General features: G+C 49.1%; 1 protein-coding gene across 1 annotated transcript; it reads right to left on the reverse strand.

Moving 5' to 3' along the window:
• Nucleotides 1–1,188: 1,188 nt before the first annotated feature.
• On the reverse strand, nt 1,189–25,891 carry Parp16 (poly(ADP-ribose) polymerase family member 16). Its single transcript, XM_052188017.1, has 8 exons — nt 25,552–25,891; nt 23,191–23,455; nt 22,425–22,707; nt 12,780–12,917; nt 9,519–9,725; nt 6,223–6,394; nt 3,517–3,658; nt 1,189–2,506 (listed from the first exon to the last, which is right to left on the reverse strand). The coding sequence occupies exons 3-8, from the start codon at nt 22,596–22,598 to the stop codon at nt 2,371–2,373; spliced, it is 969 nt and encodes a 322-aa protein (XP_052043977.1). The 5' UTR covers nt 22,599–22,707; nt 23,191–23,455; nt 25,552–25,891; the 3' UTR covers nt 1,189–2,370.
• Nucleotides 25,892–26,520: the final 629 nt, after the last annotated feature.

The following is a 26,520-nucleotide window of genomic DNA, read 5'->3' on the forward strand; positions in this document are numbered from 1 at the left end:
CCAGGCTGGCCTCGAACTCAGAAATCCTCCTGCCTCTGCCTTCCAGAGTGCTGGGATCACAGGCGTGCGCCACCACCGCCCGGCTCAAGCCACTGTTCTAATGGCATCTGCCTTAGGGTAGGGGCTGAGTGGAGCTGGTCTCCTAGGGCTTGTCCCCCTTCTTTCCTGATCATTTCCAGGTGCCAAGAGGTCACCCGCCATCTCCTATGACCCTCCACCAGGGCTGGCACATTCACTGTACAAAATAAGCACAGTGCTTCACACCCAAATGTTTTAATTTCTTTTAAAACCAGAAGTGGGGAGCTTCAGATAGTGTTTCATGGTAGATGCTTGCCTTGAATGGACAAGGCCTTGGGTTCAAAACACATGGAAAAACTTAAAACCAGGGCTGGAGAGATGGCGCAGGGATAAAGAACACTGGCTGCTCTTGTAGAGGAGCCTGAGGTTTGATTCCCAGCATCCTCAGCTCAGGGTGGCCTAAAAAAACAAAACAAACTCTCTAACTCCCACCTCAGGGGGTCTGGTGCCCTCTTCTTTATGAGTACTACACACACACAATACAGACATAACATATGAGTACTACACACACACAATACAGACATAACATACAGACAAAACCCATACACATGAAAATAAATACAAATATTAAAAACCAAAAAATAAATAAATAAATAAAACCAGACCCGGTGTCCAGCACCTGGTTTTCTCAGCACTCAGGAAGTAGAGACTCAGGAAGATCAGAAGTTCAAGGAAATCCTTAACTATGTAAGAAGTTCGAGGCCAGCCAGGCGGTGGTGCCTCTCTGCTTCTCTCACGTTCCCACTGTCTGAGAGACTTTTCTCCCTCTCTTGGCCTAAGCTGACTTCTCTTTAGGTTTCAGTTGAGTGCAGCCTCTGTGATTTGTGGGACAGGGCAATGAAGTTGTGTTGTAGTTTTAGCTACAAAATGTTCCCGTAGGCCCATGCAGTTCTTGGTCCCCAGCCAAGAAAACTGTAGGAGAGGAGCCTGGGTGGGAGGAATATCTGGGAACATGGTACAGACCTGTGTCTTGTCTTGTCTCAGACCCCCAACCCACTCACACTCACTCTCTCTCTCTCTCTCTCTCTCTCTCTCTCTCTCATACACACACACATACACACACACACACACAGCTTACTTGAGCTGAGGCTGCAGACAGTCACAGATGACTTGGTATTTAGGAAAATATCTTTATTGTTTTTTTAAACGTCCCACTACTTGATTTAAAAATCATGATAGTGGCTTTTTCACAAGCTTTAAAACAAATTGTAGGGAAAAATTATTTTCTCCTTCTCTATGGAAATTCCATTCCCAGTAGACAGGGTTCTTTCCTGGCTGAAGCCTGGCAGGAAGGAGGGGTCGTCAACACAGCAAGGATGGCTGGGCCTCCCTGCTTACGACTCAGCTCAGGCTCCTCAGACGGAGACTCAACCCATGGAGATCTGCGGCCCACTGAGGCAGGCCTCTGCCTGGAAGGCCAGTGTTGTGTATCAAGGCAGCTTTGTGGGAATGAGGACCCTTGCGAGCCTATGGCTTGGACCCTTCTCCATAACAACACCAGAAAGAGGCTGTGGATCCAGGCTCACGCAGCTCCCCCTCTATTTGGCTCATAGAGGATAATTTGTCAAACAAACAACAACAAAAACAGAACCGCAAACATTTGGTTCCATTTGAGCTGTAATCAACAGCTGATCGTTTTCAGAAAAAGATGACAGAGTTACTAGTTGTTAAATCTGCATTTTGTTTTCCCGCCTGTGGCTCCTCCTCTTGTGTGGTTAAGGAGGGAGGTGGGTACAGCTGTGGCAGAGACTGTTGTTGATCTGAGAAAACCGTTAAAATGTTTTGCACCCGCAGACTAAAGCCGATGGAATCCCCAAACGATCCCACTGATATTTTTATGAGAAACACGACTGTCCCTCTTGGGTGTCTCGAGTCAAAACAAGGCAGCCGCCTAATGATTTATCGTTCCCGTCGCACATGTTCTTTCTTCCAAAAGGCATTAGCGTCAGGGCCGGCCTCCATCTGGGCAATTGTAAACACACCGCGGACAGCTTGGACACTTTGCTTTTAAATGCAGCAAGACTTTTTCCTTTGACCCTAGCTAAAGAGCCACCTCCCTAGGCTGTTTAGGAAGAAGCAGATGGTAGGACACCCCTGACACCGACAAGTGAGGGCCGAGGGGTCCCCCACTGACTGAATTGTGTCTGGGCACATCAACACTTATGGCATATAAAAATTGTCCTGTGCACCCCTGCAACTGGTCCCCAGACCTGACCGGATGTGACACGCAGGAGGTAGAGGACAAGCTTCCATAAGGCACACGGTGAGTGGCCCCATTCCAAGCACCTGGGATCATCTCTTCACACGGTTCCAGAAGTGTTGGAAAGCAGAGGACTTGGTGACACTCACAATGAGAAGCAGCAGCAGATACAGGCACATCATGACCATGAACCAATGGCTGGACAGCCAGGAGAGCTGGCTTGCGGCCCTGCCCGGAGGGAGAGAGTGTTGGCAACTCAGGGAAACAGTTTTTGTTCTAAGTGTATGCAAGAAGTTCTGGCTCGGAGAACACGACAGGATGGATTTCATCCTCTGTGCGAGCTGCTAAGCGAGGCTTCGTGCGGCTCGAGAGGGCTGGGGCGGTTTGCCCTGGCACCACCATCACACCTTTCAACAGAACATTTTCTAAATGCACAAAGACAGCTAGCTATGAGCTCATCCCGCTTGTCCCTTTTTAGCTCCTCTACTTGCCTTTTATAAATCATTTTCTTTTTTTTCCTTAAGGGTTTGTTATCTATAAGGCTGCCCCTGCTCTGCCTGGACAGTGACTTAGCAAAGATAGTTTACGTATGAACTGATACAAATCTGAGCTGGAGAAATCTTAAATCTTTTTTTTTTTTTTTTGGACTAATGTGGGGGGGGGGGCCTGTGGAGCCAGAGATTAGCTTGTAGGAGTCAGTTCTCTTTCCACCACATGGGGCACAGGGATTGAACTCCAGTTCTCAGGTATGATGGCAAATGCTCTCACCAGCCTGGGGGATCTTTTCCTTACATGGGGAGGTGTTCTAAGGCCATCCAAACATGCATTGGAAACACTTGCTAAGGACAATCAGTTAGGAATGGAGTTTCCCCAACTAAATAGCATATAACTCCAGCTTCAGGGGGTCTGGGGTCTTCTTCTGGTTTCCCTGGCACTTTCATAGACACACACACACTCTCACACACACACACACACAAACACACACACAGACACTGTGTGTGTTTGGAGGAAGCTCCAAACCACAGACTGCAATAATGCATTAAAATGGCTAAATGCCAGTCCACCAAGGACCCTGGGCATCTTCTCTGACTTCCCAAGTTCTTCCTTTGTTGTCCAGCATTGTGGGAAACATGTTTTACATACATCGGAGGCCTGAGGCTGGGGGAGAGGGATGCTGGGGACATCTGAACACCGTCAGTAGCCATCTCCTAACCCTCACGGAGGGAGCATGTTCTTACCTCTTGGGCTGCTTCTGGGAATACACCAGTAAGTACTTCACCCGCAGAAGCTGGTTATTGGTGACTACAAAGTACTTAGGTGGGATATCGCCCCCTTCACTGTGCTTGATTCTTGCTCTGCTACGGTCTATTTCCTTGGAATCTGAAAAGAGAAGGTAAAGTGGATGGTGTTAGGTGGTGTGAGCCTGGGGGTGGGAAACACGATAACAAAATGAGCAAATTAGGAATAGAAATGTGGGGCTGGAGAGATGGCTCAGGGTTAAGAGCACTGACTGCTCTTCGGAAGGTCCTGAGTTCAAATCCCAGCAACCACATGGTGGCTCACAACCATCTGTAATAGGATCTGATGCCCTCTTCTGATGTGTCTGAAAACAGTAACAGAGCACTCATGCATAAAATAGATAAGTCTTTAAAAAAAAAAAAAAAGGAATAGAAATGTGTCCTGAGGCACAGAAGGTCAGGTATGCACCTGTGTTCAAAGAGCAGGAGTCTCTGGCAGACAGAAAGATAAATGGGAAAAAGAATATGAAAATATAAGAGAAGAAAATAAAACCACCTAATGGAGAAAAGCAGACGGTAGATGCACACTGAAGGCTGAAATAGCAGATCAGGATCACATACCCTGGGAAGAGGACAAGGACTCACCGGGGAGCAAAGCTCAAGTAGGGCAGGCTGTCTGTCTGTCTGTCTGTCTGTCTCCTGATCGACAAGTTTCATAGCTAACTAAGGATGGCCTTGAACTTCTGATCCTCCTGTCTCTGCTTCTGCGTGCTGGGCATCCCATCCCATCTTAGCAGTGGACGCCGTGCTGAGGCTGGACCTCAGCTCCTACCTGCCAGGTGAGTCCTCCACTGCCTGAGCTACATCCCTGGGCCTAGGGGGTGTTCTGAATAACCACACAGACTGAGCTGCCAGAGTGCTCCCTTCCCCAGGCCGAGTGGCATGTACTTTTGATCCCAGCACTTTTAAACTCAGCCCTGGAGAGGGAGGCAGAGACAGGCCAATTTCCTGTGAGTTCAAGGCTAGACTGATCTACATTGTAAGTTCCAGAACAGCCAGGACTACTTTGTAGTAAGATTCTGTCTCCAAAAACACAAACACAGAAACAAAAACAAACAAAATCACTTCCAACATTTCTGCCAGGATAGTTGTTTGAACTTGGTATGTAACTGAGGGTAACCTTTAACCCCTGACCCTTCTGTCTCAAGTGCTGGAATTACAGGTGCTTTTTTAAAAAATATATTTATTTATTTCATGTATGTGAGTACATTGTAGCTGTCTTCAGACACACCAGAAGAGGGCATCAGATCCCATCACAGATGGTTGTGAGCCACCATGTGGTTGCTAGGAATTGAACTCAGGACCTCTGGAAGATCAGTCAGTGCTCTTAAGCGCTGAGCCATCTCTCTAGCCCATCAATTGCTTTTTTTTTTGTTGTGGATTCTATGTGCATGTGCTGGACCTTGTATGTGCGCAGGGAGTCTGAAGGAGGAGGCAGGGTCAGCACGCCGGCCTTGCTTACCGCCAAGCGCGAGCCAGGGCTCTGACAGCAGAGGCTGAGCAGCCTTGTTTTGATGTTTAATGTCACCTTATGCAAACTTGCTAAGAATTTCGAATGCGAGCAAGTGAGTGAGCAAGCGTTCGTGCCGGCTGGTTTGGGAGGATGGTGTCAGACCTGGGCCTGTTCCTTGGGACCCAGTTGTTTCACATTAGAGGCCAGAACAGCCTGTGTCTTGGATTCTCCTCTTCTTTGTAATGACAACAGCCCAGTTTGGAGACCAGAATGACAGTCCTACTATGACTCTTCTGCCTTGGGGGAGGGTGACCCAGAGGGAGGCACAGGGCACACTGTCTAAAGGACACCTCAGAGCTCCTTGCTCTCTGCTCCTGGAGAGTCCATGGCCTCAGATGCCTCTGTGGTCATCTGGGGATTCCAGCCCACTCCAGTGTTCTCTGCTGGTGCCAAGTGTCCAGGATAACACCAAGTCTCACTCTCAGGGAGCCACGCCCTCCCCTACACACTAGCTTCTATTTGTCCGGTCTTTTTTTCCCTTCATTTTTGTTTCTATGTATGAGTGTTTTACATGAATGTATGTACATGCACCACATGAATGTCTGACACCCCTGAGCCAAGAGAAGGTGTTAGATTCACTGAATTTGGAGTTATAGGCGGTTATGAATTCCACAGTGTGGGTGCTGGGAACTGAGCTCAGGATCTCTAAAAGAGCAACAAACACTCCTGACCACTAGCCATCTCTCCACCCTCCCTCTGTCAGATCCTGCTTCCTTCCCAAAGCCAAGTTCCTTGGCTACTTGGACCCACTCAGCACCCACATGTCAGCCCCTCCCCTAGCACTCCCTGAATTCTACCTATAGTCTGACCTTCTTCTTGTTTTTGTTTTCTTTTTGAGACAGGGTCTCTCCATATAGCCCCAGCTGTCCTGGAACTTGCTCTAAAGACCAGGATAGCCCAGAGATCTGCCAGCCTCTGCCTCCCAAGTGCTGGGATTAAAGGTGTATCTGATTTTTTTCTATCATATGTTCAATCCCTGAGGAGACATTGCCCTCCTTGAAGGCCAGCCCAGCCCTACCCTGCCCTGCCCTGCCCTGCTCTGGAGCAGCCCACCTGTAAGCGTGTGGTGGCCCTGCCCACCCCTGCACCAGGAGCAGGTGCAGCAGCCAGGCCCGGGTCAGGCGCTCACTCACCCTTCTTCTTGGTTCTGCACTTGACATCTGGATGATCTATGACCTCACACACAGCCACACAGCTAAGGATCGGGCCAAGGAGGCTGTGCTGCCACCCGTGGCCGTGAGGACTGTAAATGAGGGCCAGGCTCAAGTCGCTGGTGAGGTAGGTCCCCTCTCCAAACAGAGAGGTCTGGAATAGCAGACATGACAGAAAAGAAACACACAAAAATGAGTGAGAGTTGGCGTCACGGATAGCACATGTCCTTCTTCCACAGAGCTGTAAACAGAAAATTTCACGCTTCCCCAACCCCTTTAAGACAATAATATCAAATAACCTCTGATGTCACCGCAGGGCTTGTTACTAAACACATCCCCATCTGACACCAGTTTAACCGGCCGTGGACTTGGCCACCTAGCCTGGCAAGCGAGCTGCACCTTGTCGTCAAGGTTGGATGGAAAAACCAACAATGATAGCAGAGTTCAAATAGACCTCAGTTTCCATTTTCCAACAGGTTACATAAATTCTGTGTCTCAGTTTCTACTCCTACAAAATGGTGGTAATACTTCCTCTTCCATAAGCTTTATCCATGATTCAAAAACATAAGGTAGGGCTGGGGTGTAACTCAGTGATAGAGCCCTTGTGTAAGCATTCACAGGTGCGCGCGTGTGAATGTGAGAGCCTGAGCAGGCACACAAAATCCAGTGTGCCTGCTCAGGCTCTCTGGCATACAAGAGATGGTGGCAGTCACGGTAGGCATGCCATCACAAGCATCGCTGTTGTAATGGACAGAATGATTCCCGTCATACCTGTTGCATCAATGCATTACACCTAGGGGTTTGCAAAAGCAAAGTCACACCCTACTACTTGGAAAAGAAATGTGTCTCTCTGAACAGAAACTAGGACTAAATGGGGGGTGTGGCAAGAATGGCGGGGTGAGTTTTACTCTGTGCTGGTGTGGGCTAAGAAGACATCTAGAAATCTTGCTCCCTCTGTGTGTGTGTGTGTGTGTGTGTGCGCGCGCGCGCGCTCTCTCTCTCTCTCTCTCTCTCTCTCACACCACACACACATGAGCTTTCGTGCACAGCACACACGTTTGCATACTTCGGTATGAAGGTAACTCGTGGGAGTTGGTTCTCCATTCATCCTGCTAAGGATCAAAGCCGGGTCATCACGCTCAGTAGCAAGCACCCTACCCACTGAGTCATCCTGGTGTCCCCTCCCCACTGATCCTCCACTTATGTTTAGGCAAACCTAGGGGGCCCTGGGTACACGGACTCCATCCCTGGTCTCTCCTGCTCCCTTCAGCGAAGGCTCCCTTGAGGTAGCTCCTGTCCGAGCGGGAGCTGTGAAGCTATCTTGCAGGTGGAAATGCAAGGCCTACATTTTTTCCGCTCCTGAGACTCAAAACTTTGTGCCTGGCTGCTGTCAGCGAACACGAGAGTCCTAGACGTTTCCATCTGAAGAAGTTTCACAGCTCCCCCTTGGACAGGAACTCCCTCAAGGGAGCCTCTGCTGAGAGGAGCAGGAGAGACCAGGGAGCGAGTCCGAGTACCCAAGGCCCCCTAGGTTCACCTAAGCACTGGGTACCTGAGTGAAGGTTTAGTGTAGAAGACTATAAACTTCAGGCAACTTCTCCAGAGGAGCGTCGGGGTAAGACAGAGACCCCTGGATTCCAGTAGCTTGGCCAACAGTAAGCCCAGGGCTGACATAAACAAGCTCCACCCACCCTCACTAATCAGATGCAGCAGGGCTGGAAGCAGCTTCTCCAGCCTCAGGGCTACATCAGCAGCAGCTGAGCCCAGGCTCCGGGAGCCAGCCCATCAAGACAAGACAGATGCTGCTCTGCCCGGGGGTGGGGTGGGGGTGGGGGGTGGCACAGCACCCACTACCTCAGATGCCCTCTCCTCTGGCCAGTGATGGCAGCTGCTGCTTCTCCTGGTGCCTGGAACATAAACTGTTCCAACCCTCTCATGTGTTTAGAGGGTAGTGGTCACGGGTGCCACAGAAGAGGGAACAGGCTACCAAGCCTGTTTAGCTATGAGCCCTAGACTGTCATCTTCCTCCTACTCCTTCCTAGGTGACAGAATAAGTGTCAGAAGAAAGAGGGTGGCTGAGTCATAAGAATGAGAGGAAAGTAGTTCTGTGGAGGAACTCCTCTTGGTGGATCTTGGCGTACCCCACATGTTCCCAGGGTCAACGGAGGCTCAAAAATGGCCACATGCGGGATCCCGTTAAAGTGTGGGTTGTCACTGGGGGACCTAAGTGAGGCTCCACATTTCCACAAGGTGCTCCTGGGTAATCCTTATGCTGCTGTTCCAGGGTCCACACTGAGTGACCAGGGCCAGTCACATGTTAAGACCACTGGAGAGCTGAAGGGTACTGATGGCTCCCATGCCCACAGTATCTCAATTACTTGGTCTGGGGTGCAGTTGGTACTGGGATTTTTATGGTTTTGTGAGAAAAGGCCTCCTGTAGCCCAGGCTAACATCAAACAGCCTATGCAGCCCAGGATGACCTTGTACTTGAGAGCCTTTTGCCTCTACTTCCCTGGTGTCAGGATTATAGGTGGTCATCACCACATCCAACTTACGTAGGTGCTGGGAACTGAACTCAGAGCCTAGTGCGGGCTCTACTAACTGGGCTACATCCCAGGCCCTCCCAGTACTGGTATTTTTGTTTTCTTTATTTTAAACTTTTTCTGTTTTTTTGAGACAGGATTTCTCTGTGTAGCCCTGGTAGACCAGCTGGCCTGGAATTCAGAAATCCACCTGCCCCTGCTTCCCAAGTGCTGGGATTAAAGGCGTGCGCCACCACTGCCCAGCTTATTTTAAACTTTTTATTTATTTGTATGTATGTCTGCTTGTCTATAGAGCCACCATGTTTGTGCAGTGCCCATGGAAGCCAGAAGAGGGTGCTGGATCTTCTGGAATTAGAGTGACAGGCAATGGTGAGCTGACCTGCGTTGATGCTGGGAACGGAATCCAGACCCTATGCAAGAGTAGCAAGCACTGGGAGCTCCTGATGCTTCTCCAGCCCAGCACTGGGATTTTTTAAAGTTGTTCAAGGGATCTAAATGCAGAGCTAAGGCAGGGAGTCACTGATGCTTTCCCAGCGAGAGCCTGTCAGTGCAGAAGGTCAGCAGTGGCCTGAGAGGCTGCAGTTACCCAGTGACAGCGCTGTGGTCTGCAGGTCACTCCGAGTGCTGTGGCCTCAGTAAACCTACCTCCCCACGGACTCTTCACAAGCAGGCCCCCAGCGGGGACACAGCATGCCTGCACACCCCTCCCGTGCTCCTCAGGTGCCCCAGGCTCACCCTGTTCAGGTGGCAGTGCAGGCCATTGTGAATGATGGAGTGGAAGTTCTCTAGGCGGCTGCCATGGAAGGCATAGATCAGGTCTCGTTCCCCTTTGGTCTCATAAAATCTGGCATTGGCCGGGTCAAAGTACTCGATTTCAAACAGGAAATCCGGGGTGGGGACAGGTGTGTGTGGGGCGCCAGTCAGCTGCTGGATCTTTTCAAACTTGAAAACATGAAAGGGAAACACAAAGTCACAGCTTTATTTGGGGCACTGGTAAGTGTGCTTCGCAAGTGTCCTCCCAGTGGCCAGTGTGCTGGCACAGGCCTACCCACGGCCACCACCCCACCCGACCCCCCTCCCCCACTCCCCTTTGGGAGGTAGAGGCAGGAGGGTCATGAGTTCAAGGTCATCCTCAGGTACATATCAAGTTCAAAGCCAGCCTGGGCTACAAGTGTGTACCACCATGGCCAGATAAAATGTCCTTTTATAAAGTGAAAATACATGGCCAAGGTCCTGACTTGAACAAAATAAAAATCTGGCATTCCTGTGCTCCAACGCCCCCACATTTTAAAGATTGTTTTTGTTTCTATTTATGTGTTTGTGTGTATGCCTGTTTATCTGCCTATGTACCACCTGCAAGCAGGTTCCCATCAGGGCCCAACGAGACATGGGATACTCTAGGACAGTGGCAAGGTGCACATGGATGCTGGGCACTGAGCCCGGGTCTTCTGCAAGAACAGCAAGTACTCTTAGCCATGAACCATCTCTCCAACCCCACCCACACACCACCCCACATTTCAAATTGGTTCATCACCAAAAGCAAAGGAGCCACTATCACATCTGCTTTAGCTGTAATACCCAATGTCTCCGTGCCCCACCCCTGTATCTTACCACTTAGCACAGCTGGATGTCCCTGTGATACCAGATCCCTGGAATCAAAGTCTGTAACATTTAGATGCTTGTAGAATTGAATTCTAGAGCTGGACCTGGTGGCACATCCCTATGATCCCAGGAATCTGAGGCAGGAGGACTGCCATGACTTTATAGTCACCATAGGCTACATATTGAAACTTTGTCTCAAAAACCAGAAGCAGGGGGTTGGAAAGATGGCTCAGAGGTGAAGAAGACTTGCTGTTCTTGAAGAGGACTGGGGTTCAGTTCCCAGCATCCACATGTTGGCTCACAACCATCTGTAACTATAGTTTCAGAGGATTTGACACCTTGGCTGGTCTCCTCAGGTATCAGGCATAAACATGGTATATATACATACTTGCAGGAAAAACACTCATACAACTAAAATAAAAATAAATACATTTTAAAAGTAAAAACAGCTGGGCGGTGGTGGCGCACACCTTTAATCCCAGCACTTGGGAGGCAGAGGCAGGCAGATTTCTGAGTTCGAGGCCACCCTGGTCTTCAGAGTGAGTTCCAGGACAGCCAGGGCTACACAGAGAAAATTGAAAATAAATAAATAAATAAATAAAAGTAAATAAATAGAAATAAAAATAAAAACAGGGACTGCAGAGACAGCTCAGCGGTGAAGAGCACCGACTGCTTTTCCAGAGGTCCTGAGTTCCTCTGCAACTCAGGAATCCCCAGCAACCACATGGTGGCTCACAACCATCTGTAATGGGCTCTGATGCCCTCTGCTGGTGTGTCTGAAGACAGCAATGGTGTATTCAAATACATAAATAAATCTTTAAAAATAAAAACGGGCTGTGGTGCCCTAGGGAGCATGGCTGATCCTTGCATGAGGCAGATTAAGATCAAGACTGGCAGGACGACTCAAGAAGGGGTGTGGTGAGAACAAGCAAGGCAGCAAGAAGCAAAGGCTGGAAACGTGAAGGTTGAAGATGGTGACAACTATGCCATTGGGGGGGGGGGGGGGGCGGGGCTGGAGAGATGGCTCAGCAGTTAGGGACACTGACTGCTCTTCTGAAGGTCCTGAGTTCAAATCCCAGCAACCACATGGTGGCTCACAACCCTCCATAATGACCATCTGACACCCTCTGCTGGTGTCTGAGGACAGCTGCAGCGTACTTAGATCCTGCAGAGATCCCCGACTGCCAGCTCTGGTTAGAGGTGGCACATATCCATCTTCAGATATTACAAAGTGGAGAAGACTTGGAAGAAGCCAGGGAGTATAAAGAAACACATGTAGTTCTGGATTCATCCAAGTTAGAAGCCTGAAGCTTTTCTGTACTAGGTGTTTTTGGCATTAAATCCTGGGGTCCATTCAACAATTCATTATTTTTGACCACTTCTGTCTTTAGTAATATGAAAACATGGTTCTTTTTGTACAGTTGTATATAATTTTTTGTATAATGTGTCAAATAAATGAGTTCATCTAAAAAATTTTTTTAACTTTTTAAATTGAGGGCCAACAAGATGGCTCAGTGGGGAAAAGAAGATGCCCACCACCAAGCCTGACAACCAGAGTGAAATCCCAGGACCTCCATGGTAGAAGAAGTTGTCCCCTGACCTACAACATACTGCCCTCAAGTGAAAACATTGCATTTTAAAATTGAATGCTTAGTTGAAATTGCCTAGCTCAGTAGCAGCACAGATAACCGTCCCGCTGAGCTTCCGAGGACAGAACGCCATGTCAGGGGCCACAGGATCGTCCCAGCTTGTCCCTGGGAGCTCCCAGCCAGGAGAGGAGGCCTAAATTATGGGGCATCTGGCTTCTGCCAGAAACTGTGCAGGGGTAGCAAACACCCTTTCTGTCACTGGTCCTCCTGGAGATGGCTACGGCCTTACCTTACAAAAGGGACTCAGCACGCGACCGGAATAGGATTTGAACCCTGAAACTGAAGGATCCTACTACTCTATGGGAGACTTTCCTGTTTACCAGCTGGACTAAGCCACTTCCTCCCCTCTTCTCCTCACTCATGCCCTCTCTGTCCTCTCTCCTCTTCCCCTTCCCTCCCCTCCAGTGCTCAGGATAGAATTCAAGACCTAAGCAAGTGTTCTCCCATCGAGAGACATTCCTAAGGCACGGACAGGCCCTTCTCTTATCAGAAATACCTGCAAAAAGTACATCTGCTCAACTGAAGTATACCACAGTTATCCAAATTTATAGGTGAGGAGACCCACGCCGCCAAACTGCACAGTGGAGCCCGCCACGGTGTGAGTGCCTGGGCTCTCCAGACAAGCAGTGAGCATCTCTGAGACTGACACCAAAGAATCTGAAATTTCAACCAGCTGCCCAGTGGTGAGCAGGTAGGTCTCAGAGCAGCCAACCTTGGGAACCTGTGACCTATACACCAGTCTCACCTCTGCCTTCTCGGCACTGTGGATTGTCAGGATCTTGGAGGATAAAATCCAGCTCACCAGGTCCCAGGCCTGTTTGTCTGTGTCTCTGGAGGACTGCAGAAGTTCCTTCAAGTTGGGTAACCTGCCCGTGTCCGCAAGCTGAAAGGAGAAAGAACCTCCATTAGCAAGAATCCCAGATAAAAATGGTGATTGAACGCCCTCTAGTGGCAAGGTGGAAAACTTCACTCCTATCAAGAGGAATTTTCCAAGAGGTAGTCTCCGACCTAAATAACACCAAACCTTGAAACATTTCAATTCTAAAAGGTTATGCTCTGTTTTATTCACTTGGTACAAAACATGACCTAAGCTGCTTCAGGTTTAGTCTCTGTCCTGTTACAACTGATGCACTAAGCTGCAAGAATGTTTCTGTGTGGGATGGCTGGCGGCTGCAGAAGTACTGAATGAGTGGTTCCTTTCCCCTCATGAACACAAGGGGTTGGCGCTATTATAGGAAGTACTGAAGAGTGGTTCCTATACCTTTCCCCCTCGTGATCACAAGGGTTTAGTGCTATTATTTCTTGTTTACTACTTCCTGCCTCTTCCACAACTAGTCCCCGTCCAGGAAGGAGGTCCTTTTTACTGAGCATCTACTCAGTGCCCAGCCCTGTACTTCTGGGAGGCTCCTCCCCACCCCCACAGGGTTTCTCACCGCTGGCTTGTGAGAAGGCCCAGTAGGCAAAGGCACTTGCTGCCAAGTCTGACAACCTGAGTCCCATCCTCAGGACACAGTGGAAGAAGAAGCTGACTCCCACACTCTGATCTCCATGTGTCCACAGTGGCACAGCAGCGCACGCATGTGTGTGTGAGCACACACACGAACACACACACACACACATGAAAACGAAATAAGAGAAAAGAACTCACTGTAGTGGGCATACTCCATGCCTGCCACACTCAAAGTGGAGAGGCTGAAGCAGAAGGGTCAAGAATCAGGCAAGGCCCACATGAGTTAGCCACCTAGTGATTTAAAAAAACTGCTTGAGGGGCTGGAGAGATAGCTCAGAGGTTAAGAGCATTGACTGCTCTTCTAGAGGTCCTGAGTTGAATTCCCAGTAACCACATGGTGGCTCACAACCACCTGTAATGGGATCTGATGCACTCTTGTGGTGTGTCTGAAGACAGTGACAATATACTCATATACTTAAAATAAATAATTCTTAAATAAATAAATAGCTTGAACTAGGTTGCTCGCCCAGCACACACAAGACCCTGGGTTTAATCCCCAGTCAATAATATTCTGTAGTCAGGCTGGGAAGCCTGTAATCCCAGACTCAAAAGCCCAAGACAGAAAGAAGGTTGTGGTGAGTTTGAAGACAGTTTGGGCAACAAAGCAAGACGCTACCTATAAAACAAAAGACAAGACGTAAGAGGCCCATGCTTGACGCTCAGCTCTGCATTTAACCGCACCACCAACAGCAGCGCACTAAACCCTGGTAGGCAGTGGAGGCAAAGGATTAGGAAGGAGTTCAGGGCATTCTTGCAAGTTGCGCATCAGCATCAGCCCAGGATCTGTACGGCTCTACCATGAAAAATAAAAAGGAAAGGAGGGAGAAAAGGAAGAAGAATGGGAACGAGAAAAAAAAAAGAATAACAAAGGACACTCTTCTCGTCTGGGGTCACGTTCAGTTCGTTTGTTTCTCTATTGCACATTCGCTAGCCTAGAGCCCGAGCTGGAGCCAGAGCCGGAGTCGGAGCCGGAGCCGGAGCCGGAGCCGGAGCCGGAGCCCGTGCCCAAGCTAGTGCTCTGCCACTTCCCTGACTCGCCAGCACTCCTGCTCTCTCACCTGATCCTGTGAGCCACAGCCCAATCCACCACCCAGACCTGGGTACAGAGAGTCCCACAAAAGAGCAGTAGTTAGACCTCTTTTAGGGGCTTCAGAAAAACGGTAAAGACCCCTACCAGCTCCAATCTGCACACAGGCCCCGAAGGAAGTTATCTACCAGGCCCTCCCACTGCCACCTGCCCGGAGAGGGCTGTGCTGGGCGAGGGCTATGCCCGGCCTCCCTGGCCCTCCATCTCCCACACCCTCAAGCCTTCCTATATGGCCCGTGGCCCTGTCCACATTATTCTGCTCTACGAAGTCAAGTCTTCCCTGTCTGCACTGTGGTAGGACCTCTGGGATGAAAACACACACGAAGAGTTGCCGGATAAAATACAATCTGCCCAGTTACATGGGAATTTCAGACAAGCAACAACAACATCAAAAATGAGCTGGGCAGGGTGGTGCAGACCTGCACTTAGGAAGCGGGAAGACCACACAGGCAGGGCCAGCCTGGTCTATATCAGGAGTTCCATGACAGCCAAGGCTACATGGCAAGGATTTGTTTCAGTGAGTCATTAACCTATGTGATATTTGAAGCATAGTGTCTGTCTCACTATATAGTTGGGGCTATCCTAGCACTCAACATGTAACAGGTTAGCCTCAAGCTTCATACTCCCATGTGCAGGGATTACAGGTGTGTGCCACGATGCCACATTTATGTGATGCTGGCGTAGAACACAGGGCTTCCTGAAAGCTAGGCAAGCACTCTACCAAGTGAGCTATATCCCTCTTTCCATAATTAATAATTCATTCTAGTTAGGCAGTGGTGGTGCATGCCTTTAATCCCAGCACTTAGGCGGCAAAGGCAGGCAGATCTCTATGAGTTTGAGGCCAGCCTGGTCTACAGAGTGAGTTCCAAGACAGCCAGGGCTATACAAAGAAACCCTGTCTCAAAATAATAATGATGATGGTGGTGGTGGTGGTGGTGGTGGTGCTTTGAATATGTTTGGTCCAGGGAATGGTACTATTAGGGGGTGTGGCCTTGTTGGAGGAAGGGTGTCACTGTGAGGGTGGGCTTTGAGAGTCTTCTGGTGACCTTCAGATGAAGATGTAGAACTCTCAGCTCTTCCTGTACCATGCCTGCCTGGACCCTGTCATGCTCCTGCCTTGATGATAATGGACTGAACCTCTGAACCTGGAAGCCAGCCCCACTTAAATGTTGTCCTTATAAGAGTTGCTTTGGTCATGGTGTCTGTTCACAGCAACAGAACCCTAACTGAGGTAATATTAGTAACAACTCATTTCAAAGACAAGGATACTGAAGCTTGGAGTTCTGAATCCCTTGCCTAGGTCACTGAGCTAGCCATTCCATGGCGGGCAGCACGAGCATGCATGAAGCCAGGTGGCCGGGACTCGGGGCTCTCTAAGTTCAACACTCTTCTGCTGAATGGACACAATTATTAGTGATAGCCTGAGCATCTTTGCAAGGGAAGAACTGGGCCACACTTTGCTGCTTGGGAAGCTAAGCAATCAAGTAACCCCTACTCTGCTCCCCAGAGAATACAACCCAGACAGCTACCAGCTCTGCCTTAGGACTGTCAATGGCCGAGAGAAATATATCCACATATATTGTGTATAGTATGTGATGGAGCAGGAGTTGGAAACCTTCCATGTGCACAAGAGATCTAAACCATAGATCCTGGCTGGATGTATCTGCCAATTCCTGGGTGGAAGAGAAAAGCGTTCTGGAGGAAGGGCAGGTGCGGAAGGAACTCACTGCCAGGAGAGCGCATGGAAGAGGGTTACAGGAGGACCACGGGAGGCAGAGGAAGCGAACACCCAGAGGAGTGAGCAGTCAGGCACACAGAAGGGGCATCCTGAGCCCAAATACACCCTGGGACAGAAAGGGTAGAAAATGAGTGCGGGAGCAAGGAGAGCAAGGAGAAGAAGGTGAAGAGAACTCAGAGGACCTGAGTTCAATTCCCAGCACCCACATGGGAGCAAGGGGGGGGGGATCTTAAAGGCTATTGCACAGAAGACCCTGGCCTCCTCAAAGGTCCATCTGTGGCCCACCAGCTCCAGGTGGTTTCTGAGAGCTTGGGACTGGAAGACAAGAAGTCTAGGTAACCAGCAAAGTGGGGGAGGAGACTGGATGAGCCAGGAGGAGGCAGGCAGCCCAGCCTCCTGGCTTTGAATGACAGGGAAGCCCAGGGGATGCTTTTCCACCAGCTCCTGGATCGGAGGCCCAGGAATCTGTCTGCGGATGTTACCTCAGGTGCCACTCATCACCAGGCAAAACTGGACCGCTCTGATGCAGGTGGCAGCTGCGGCTGCTCTCACTAGGCACAGCAGTCGAGAAAACACCTGGAAAAAGTCTAGGAAAGTGCCAGAGGGGTGAGGGAGTGTGGGGGAACCCTGTAGTACAAACAATGAGCCAAAGGGCACCTGCCTCTGGGACTAGGCGATGCCACCTGCAATGGTGAGGGAGGGACAGTGGGCATGGAGGGCTGCCAGGCAGGGCTGAGTGCATGGGGTGGGCATGGTGGTGAGTGCCTTCATCCCAGCATTTCCTAAAGAGAGAAAGGAACGGGGATGGGGAGGGAGAAAAGAGATGAAAGACTAGGAGGGGTAAGACAGAGACTTCAGGGCTGGAGAGACGGCTCAGCGGTGAAGAGAACTGGCTGCTCTTCCAGAGGACCTGAGTTCAATTCCCAGCACCCACATGGCAGCCCACAGGAGGTTTACAACCATCTAGAGTGAGATCTGATGCCCTCTTCTGGCAGGCAAGTAACTGATAAAGCTCTTATATATGAAATAAATGTTTTAAAAAATAAATAACAAGGGGCTGGAGAGATGGCTCAACGGTTAAGAGCACTGACTCCACTTCCAGGGGAATCGCCAGCAACCACGTGGTGGCTCACAACCATCTATAAAGGGATCCAATGCCTTCTTCTAGTGTGTCTGAGGATAGCTACAATGTACTCATATACATAAAAGAAACAAGTCTTAAAAAAACTTAGAATGTGAAGAAGAGAAGAAGAAGAAGAAGGAGGAGGAGGAGGAGGAAGAAGAAGAAGGAAAGAAAAAAAATCAAGGATTGACCTAAAGCATTTTTATAAGACAAGACCAAATTTAAGTGCTATAATTTCCTCCCTACATGGCTCTGAGTACTTGTAGAAACCCTCAAATCAATTGATAGGAAAATTAAAATGCTATCTACAAGCAAGAATAAATCCAATTCCAGGGCTACACTGATCAGTTAAACTGTATGCTGTAAGGATGGCGCCCTGACACCCGGGCTGTTTGACAGCTGCCTGGTGACTTCAATGTCAGAGGAGCCTGGAGCCTGGAAAGAGTGATCTACTATCCCAGCAAACGTCAGCAGCCAGTGTCTAATCTGGAAACAAGCAGCACAGGCCTTCCTCACAGCAATGCCATGTCTCAGAGTTTATCTCAAGAAGACAAGGAGAAATGTGAACAATTATTAGTATAGTAGGGTGTTTTACCGTGGCAATGTCTGTGAGAGCCATTGCTTAAAGTTATGAAAGAAGAGGCATAGTAATGCACACCTGTGAACCCAGAACTCAGAAGTCTGGGGCAGGGGGATTCCAAAGTCCAGGCCAGTCTGGGGTTAAAAAAACACCAGCACAAACTGGACTTGTAGCTCGGCTGACAGAGTGCTTGCCCAGCAAATATGAACTGCTGGGGTTTGATCCTCAGAATCACACTGAAGGGGCAGAGGGGTGTAGTGGGAATCTGGGGCGGAGGTGGAGGTGGGGGCGCCCCCCCCCCCAGCTCAATGGATAGTGGTTGCTTTGCAAGCCTAAGGACCAGAGTTTGAACCCCCTGCTGAAAAGCTGACAGGTGTGGAAGCCAGCTATAATCCCAGCATTCAAACTAGCTAGACTAGCTGGAACCAGCAAACTCCAGGACCAGCAAGAAATCCTGCCTCAGTAAATAGTCAGAGATGGAGGAAGACCCCAAATATCAGCTTCAAGTCTCCACACCAATTCAAGCACACACGAGCCCACACACAGTCCACAGTCGAATGCACACACACACACACAAACACATGCAAAATAAATAAATAAAATACCCCCAGGGCAGGGGACTGATTACTGCAAGTGGGGCACAGAACAGGAAAACTTCCTTCTGAGTCTTTTTGTTTTGTTTTGTTTGTTTTTGTTTTTTTCAAGACAGGGTTTCTCTGTGTAGCCCTGGCTGTCCTGGAACTCACTCTGTAGACCAGGCTGGCCTCGAACTCAGAAATCCACCTGCCTCTGCCTCCCAAGTGCTGGGATTACAGGCGTGCACCACCACGCCTGGCTCATCCTGAGTCTTAAAGGAGGAGTTTCCTGGGCAGAGTAGAAATGAATGGTATCAGGGGGCTCAGGACAGCAGCAAGCTTATGCAAGATTTTAAAAAACTAAATAAGTAAATAAATAAGTAATAATGTATTTTAATTACTTAGTTAATTTTTTTGAGACAGAATCTGATTAGCTTGGAATTCATGATATAAAACAAACTGTCTTTGAATCCACAGAGGTCAGCCTGCTCTGCCTCCAGTAGTGTGTGTGTGTGTGTGTGTGTGTGTGTGTGAGTGAGAGAGAGAGAGAGAGAGAGAGAGACCATCCACATGTGTGCCACAGGGAGTGTGGAGGTCAGAGGAAGGAGGAGGTCACTTGCAGGAAGGAGTCAGTTTTCTCCCACCACAGCAAGTTCCAGGGATCAAACCCAATTCCTCAGCCCGTGCAGCAATCACTTTTACCCACAGAGCTCAGCAGGTCTTGTCTGCCGCTGCAATTCTAACAGCCCCAAGGTGCTGCTGACTGGGACGCTGGTGTTGATTTAGGTCCCAAACACCCAAATCATAGTCAGCCCTGGAGTAAGTTCAGAAAAGCCACCACCAGCCACCTCCCACGCCCCACCCCACCCCAAGGGTCTGTGGTCTAACAGAAAACCACGGTACAGTATTTTCTAAAGGAAGAAAACAAGTAAAAGCTTAACAGAGGTGACAGCCAGTGTCAAGATCTGTTGCCAAATGACAACGTAAGTTTGGAGATAAAAGTCAAAGGGCCAGCCTTTGTGGTGCGCACGCCTGTAATCCCAGCACTCTGGGAGGCAGAGGCAGGCGGATTTCTGAGTTCGAGGCCAGCCTGGTCTACAGAGTGAGTTCCAGGACAGCCAGAGCTACACAGAGAAACCCTGTCTCGATAAAACCAAATCCAAAAAAAAAAAAAAAAAAAAAAAAGCCAAAGGGCCAGGAAATCCCAAGAGGGCTAGAGATTCTCTGGCCTGATAAGGGCTTATGCAACCTTTGTGCCAAGGAACAAGGTCAGAGGCTCTCAGCCTGGGCAGTCAGCACATACTCAATTAGATGCCTCAGATCTGGGTAAGTGCCTGCCAGGCCATTCTCAGTGTAAAAATCAAAGAACTGGTGGGGTAGAAATGTTCTCAAAACAAGGAATATAAGAGATAATTGAGAGCTTTGGAGGCAGTGGCAGGATAAGACCAGGCCGCCATGCCTAACTGCCAGGGACATGATTCATCAGAGGGGTTCTCTAGCAATGGTCAATAAAGTAATTTAAACCAGGCACTAATTGTTCAAAGTTACTGCACCTGTAACAACACCTAGGCGTGTGGAGAAAGTAACTGTAAATGGGCCAGAAGAGGCGATGCTCCTATTGTTTCTCAAATGCTTTCAGCTAGAAAAATGAGAGATTTTTAAAAACAGCTTCCCAAGTTTCCTTCTTCAGCCACAAAATGATCCAGAAAGTGAAGTCCAGACTGGACTTGATCTTCTTTATAAATTAGCCTTTGAGGTCACTTGACCTATAAACATCTGTTGTCAAAACGTATGCATGTTTTGTGCTCAAGTCCCTTGCACCACAAACGCAAAAAAATTGGACCAGAGTTTGCAGGAGTCTGTGATGGAAGTCGGTTGGCCTGTCTCTTCCCACTTCCTGCACCCGGACCTGCAGAGGCAGTGTGCTCAAGTCTTGAGGGATCCTCAGCATATGGCTAGGGCTGAAAGGGCCAGGTGGAGCCACATGGCCCGCCTTTGTCTGTTGCTTGACCTCCAAGGAATGAAAGCAAAGAAGGGGGGCTGGAGAGATGGCTCAGTGGTTAAGAGCACTGACTGCTCTTCTGAAGGTCCTGAGTTCAATCCCAGCAACCACATGGTGGCTCACAACCATCCATAACAAGATCTGACACTCCTCTTCTGGAGTGTCTGAAGACAGCTGCAGTGTACTTACATATAATAAATAAATAAATCTTAAAAAAAAAAAAAAGAAAGCAAAGGAACTCAGGGCTCATGACGCCATCAGAGACGGTAGGAGATACTTGGTGCCCATTTCTTTCATCAGATAACATGGTTGGTTACATTAGTTGACTTCCTAACACATGGAAAATGGATGCACTCCTGGCACAGACTTAACCTAGTGATGATGAAGTACCTTTTATTATATGTTGTGTTGAGGGTCCTAGTATTTTGTGGTGGTGTTTTGTATTTCTTAAAACAATGTATTTTTAGTGCAAATGGGTATTTTGCCTGGATGTATGCCTGTGTACCATGTATGTTCCTAGTGCTGGCAGAGACCAGAAGGGTCTTAGACCCCCTGGAACTGGATTTAGATGGTTGTGATCCACTATGTTTGTGCCAGGAATTGAACCTGTGTCCCCTGGAAGGGCAGCCAGTGATCATAACCTCTGCGCCATCACCCAACCCTGGATTTCTGCATTTATACTTGGGAATGGAATTGCTCAATAATTTCCTTTTCTTGTTTTACCTTTATCAGATTTAAATCCAAGGATGTTCTAACCTCTTTTTCTTTCCTGCTTTCTTGTTTTGTTCCATATAGTTCTGTGTAATCCAGGCTGTACAGAAACTCAATCCATTGCTGAGGCTGGCCTTGAGCTAGTCCACCTCCCAGGGGCTGGGATTGCAGATGCTTGCCTACCACCGTATCTAACTACATTTTCAGTATTTTCGAAACATTTCTGTTGACACCGTAATTATGTATTATTCTCGCATTTGAAATAGAACTTGTCATTAAAGCAGGTAGGCTCAAAGGTTTGTTTGCTTGTTTCTTTCTGTATCCCAGGGTAGCCTCAAATTTGTGCTCCTGCCTCATCATTCTGAGTGTTGAGTTTGTGGGTATACACCATCACTACTGGACTTTCTATTTTCTTTACTTCAATTTTGGCAAGCTATATCTTTCCAGATAATTCCAAATATTTGAATTACAAGGATAGCTGACATCTGGAATACTGATCCTAACTCTTAAAAAAAAAAAAATATATATATATATATATATATATATATATATATGCCTTACAGGTCATAGGTAGTGCTGAAACTTGTAATCCCAGAACTCAGAACTCAGAACTTCAGAATCATCAGAAAGTAACAGCAGCGGACATGTGCACTGCGTGACAGTTTATATTAGAACTGTTTGTATGTAACTTCATCTGAAGGACAAAGTCTAGTTAGTTGCAAAGGGAGGGACAACTTCCTATCTAGGCAGAACAGCTGGTTCAGATCAACGCCCCTTTAGGGCCACACTTGAGCATTTTGTGGACTATGTAACTATTCCTCACATCACTCCTGGGAGTTAGTCACTGACAAAAGGAAGCAGCCACCAAATGACATGGCAGTGTGTCTACACGAGGGTGTTTAGGAGTGTTCTTGCTGATGGGAACCTTCCCCAAGACCAGGCTGGGTGGGAAGTCCAGGGAATTGGCGTGTTTTCTAACACGGGTGGAACTGCTCCTGCCTGCCGTTCCACAGGGCCATTTGGCCCAGGATGCAGCGAGCAACGGTGGATCAGGACGGACTCACCAGGGCCTCGAAGTCCTTACAGTCGTGGCGGGTGTAGGAGGCGGGGAAGGGCCGCAGCACCGAGTCCCGCTTGTAGCTCTGCAGCGCCGAGGCGAAGAGGCTGCAGCGGAGGTCCGCGGCCAGCACGTCTCGGCTTGCCGCCTCCCTGGCTGCTGCCCTGTTGGAGAGCTGCATCCCGGGCTCGTAGCGCGTGGCCGGGAGGAGACAAGGAGGGGCAGCGCGGGGCCTGGGCCCCGGGGACCGTGGACCGTCAGCTGCCAGGTTTCCCAGCCCGGGGGTGGAGCTAGGCAAAGGGGTGACAAATTGACAGTGGTAAGAACGCGCCGGCGAGCGTCCTCTGCAGGACACTAGGCTCGGTCGCTCAGTACAGGAAACACGGGATCCGGGAGAGACGCCTCTCGTGTCCCGCCAGTCCCGGAGTCCCTGGTCTGGAGTTGTCGCTATTGCATCTGGCACCGGTAGCACTCCAGAGACCCGGTGGATCGGGCCTGCCCGCCCCACACTGCCTGCAGCCACAGCCTACCTTCCCGCCCGCCGCTCTCACGCCGCTCCGCCCACCCGGCCCAGGCCCGCCCCTTCCCGCGCCCTAGCTCAACTCGCGCTCGCCCACACGTCCCCGAGGATCCCTGCTGCCCAGGGTGCCGGGCAAAGGTGACCATGCGGCTGCCAATCATCCTCGCCACAGCCCCTGGTGGAAACCGATCCCGGACCCGCCCCGGGGAATTGCCTTTGTCCTGGCTCCACGGGTTGAGCCTGCCCCTCTCACCTTGGGAATTGCCACCTGTTGAATAAATCGGTTTCCTCTGGAGCTGACACGTTGCACAGAAGGAGCCACTTGACACCCAGAGAAAACTGAGGGTCGGAGTGACACAGTACTTTGTCAAGATACTGTAGCCGACCCAAAGTCCTTCCTCTCTACCTTACAGCCTCCGGAATTCTCTGAATTGCTGGAATGTCTGACCTCAGATTTCCCAGGATCCTCCTCCTTCGAAGGCCTCTAACAGGAAGTCCGGAAAACATGCACTGGAGGGCTGAGAGAACAATGACCTAACCCTGCGGAAGGGAAAAGACTGGACCCCAAGATGACTCAGCAACTGGACGGGTAAAGGCACTAGCTCTCTGTCTTCACGACCTGAGCTTTATCCCGGGATCCCACATGTTAGGTGCCAACTGACTCCAGCAATTTGTCCTACGACTTCCACACGTGCCCCAAGGCTCGAGTGTGCCCACACGTGAACGTATACACAAAATAAATAAATGTAAGAACAGATTCCCTTTACCTCTTCCTCCTCAAGACCTCACTAGGAAAAGAAAGCATTTGGCCTACTGATGACATAAAGGACCCCTTTAAAAACTGCACACTTGCTGAGAGGTGGTGGCTCACGCTTTTAATCCCAGCACACCGGGAGCAGAGGCAGGCAGATCTCTGAGGTAAGGTCAGACAGGTCTATAGACCGAGTTCCAGGATAGCCAGGACTACACAGAGAAACTCTGTCTCAAACAATCAAACCCAAACAACAACAAAAAAAAACTTTACAAAAAAAACTTGGATAAACATACACATGCACGTCCTGCTTTCTCTGAGGAAATAGACCCTCTCCTTGAGCATCCAAATGGGGCTTGGCCTTGTGCTCGTCAGACTTTGGGGGGCAAGGCAGGCAGAACAGAGCCTATGGCTTCAAATAAAACCCCTCGGGACCCCAAGTCCTGGAGCAGCTGCCCTAAGGCAGCTGAAACATACTGCATGACTCTCACTCTGAGAAAACCTTCCGACCATCTCTCCTGCCGGGCAAGTATAATAAATGTAGTTTTAAAAAATATTAAAGAGGACTGGAGAGATGACTCAACAGTTAAGTGCACTGACTGCTCTTCCAAAGCTCCTGAGTTCAAATCCCAGCACCCACATGGTGGCTCACAATCATCCATAAGAGATCTGACGCCCTCTCCAGGTGTGTCTGAAGACAGTGACAGTGTACTTTCATAATGATAAATAAATCTTTGGGCCAGAGGGATTAGCCCATAAAATCCATAAAACCAGTAAGTGTCAATTTCCCAATTTCCCAATTGCCCTTCGACACAACCTGCAGGATTGTTCGACTTGATTTCTCTATGCACTGTTGTTGTTGTTGTTTTTATCACCATTGTTATTTGCCTTGCTAGGGATTAAGCCCAGAGCCACTCTCATACTGGAGAAGTGCCGACCATTCAGCTACAGAGTATCCGAATCTGTTTGCATGAGGCTCCTCCAGGCCCTGTTATAAATGAAGCCTGTTCCTTTGGGAAACCGTTGGCCTTCTCCCTGTAGATGGAGTCCCTGGCCCGGGACCATGGAGGTGGGGTGGGGACAATGGCAAGCTTCTTTCTGAGTGACACTCTTGCTCCCTACGAAATGTACTAGAGGGGAGCTGGAAGGACTTCTCAGTGGTTAGAGCATCTCAAGTGCTCTAGCTACAGAGGGAGCTGGTGCCCTGTTCTACCCTCTACACATGCCCAGACACAACTCAAATCCTATCCTTTTAAAGAGTACCCATTTTATGCATTCATGTGTGCACACACATAATTAAAAATAAAATGTAAAATACTGCTCTAGTGAATGGAGGAGGGAGCAGCAGCTATAACTCACAGTTCAGAGCAACTGGAATTGAAGGTAATCCTTCTGCCTCTGTCTCCTGAATGCTGGGGCTACAGATGTGAGCCACCACACCCAGCTTTTACTGCATTCTTTAATAAATGCTGTATGTCCTTAGGACTGTTTCTAAAAGATTGTAGATTGTGCGGAGTGTGCATGGGTGTGTGACGTATGTAAACACCCATGTGCATACACAAAGGACAGAGAAGGACAGGAGGTGTGTCCTGCTCTATCACCCGTCACTTTTCCCCTTGAGACAGGGTCTCTCGCTGAGCCTGGAACTCGGCTGGCAGCCAGCAGACCTCCACAGTGCTGCGACTATTCCCATACCCACAACCCTCATTTTACATGGGTGCTGGGATTTGAACTCAGATCTTCATGCTTCGTGCTTACACAGAGAGCACTCTTACCCACCACACCATCTCCCTAACTCCTGTGAATGTTGTTTTTCTCTCTTCAACTTGAGGCTACAACTGGGATACAAAATCTACCACTCACCTTTCATGCAGACGATTCTGAATCAATCTAACACCATATAATAACAGCCAATCATAAGCTTCAAGAGTAAAGAAGGAAAAAAAAAACCTTAAGAATCAGAAGAAAGCCAATGAAAACATAAGGAATTAAATAAAAACAAGATCGGGAAAACAGACACAGCACGGCCTGAGAGAGTACAGAAGCGGGGCTGGAGAGAGACGTTCGGCCTCAAGCGCATTTGCTGCGCTTCCAGAAGCCCTGTCCTCATCAGGCCGCTCACAACTCCCTGGAACTCCAGGTCCGGGGATCTGACGGGGCCTTTGAGGGCTTGAGGACACATAGCAGACACTCAACACACATACGTGGATATAAAAGATAAAATTCATGTGTTTAAGTGCTTGGCCAACGGACTGGCACTGTTAGGGGTGTGGCCTTGTTGGCGGAAGTGTGTCACGATGTGGGCGGGCTTTGAGGGCTCCTAGGCCTTAGGCTCCACTCAGTATGGAAGAGAGTTTCCTTCTAGCTGCCTTCAGAAAAGACATTTCTTCTGGTAACCTGAGGAAGGCAGTCTCCTCTTTGCTGCCTTCAGATCAAGATGTAGAATTCTTGGCTCCACCATGCCTGCCTGCATGCCACAGTAGTGATAATGAACTGAGCCTCTGTTAGCCAGGCCCCATTACATATTTGCCTTTATAAAAGTTGCCTTGGTGATGGTGTTTCTTCTCAGCACTGAAACCCAAACAAAGACAGAAATAAATTGTTCAAACAAACAGCACTCTGGAGGCAGAGACGGTCAGATCTCTGTAAGTTGGAGGCCAGCTTGGTCTACCCAGTGAGTTCTTGGACAGCCAGGGCCTATCTCAAAACACAAAACAATAAAAACAAACACCAAAAGAAGAGGAGAGCACAAACAAACAAACAAAAAACAAAAACAAAAAAAACCAAAACCAAGATGGCTCAGTAGGTGAAAGGGCTTGAAGTGAAAGCAGG

This window comes from Apodemus sylvaticus, chromosome 7, assembly GCF_947179515.1.
Source record: "Apodemus sylvaticus chromosome 7, mApoSyl1.1, whole genome shotgun sequence".
NCBI classification, from domain to species: domain Eukaryota; kingdom Metazoa; phylum Chordata; class Mammalia; order Rodentia; family Muridae; genus Apodemus; species Apodemus sylvaticus.

Excerpts from the sequence above, each read along its gene's own strand:
- Parp16 (XM_052188017.1), bottom strand. The coding sequence starts at position 22,598 with ATGCAGCTCTCCAACAGGGCAGCAGCCAGGGAGGCGGCAAGCCGAGAC. Across the intron at positions 3,659-6,222 it reads GTGCAGAACCAAGAAGAAGG|ATTCCAAGGAAATAGACCGT; the intron begins GTGAGTGAGCGC and ends TTCTCTTTTCAG. Across the intron at positions 2,507-3,516 it reads TCCCAGAAGCAGCCCAAGAG|GGCCGCAAGCCAGCTCTCCT; the intron begins GTAAGAACATGC and ends CCCTCCGGGCAG.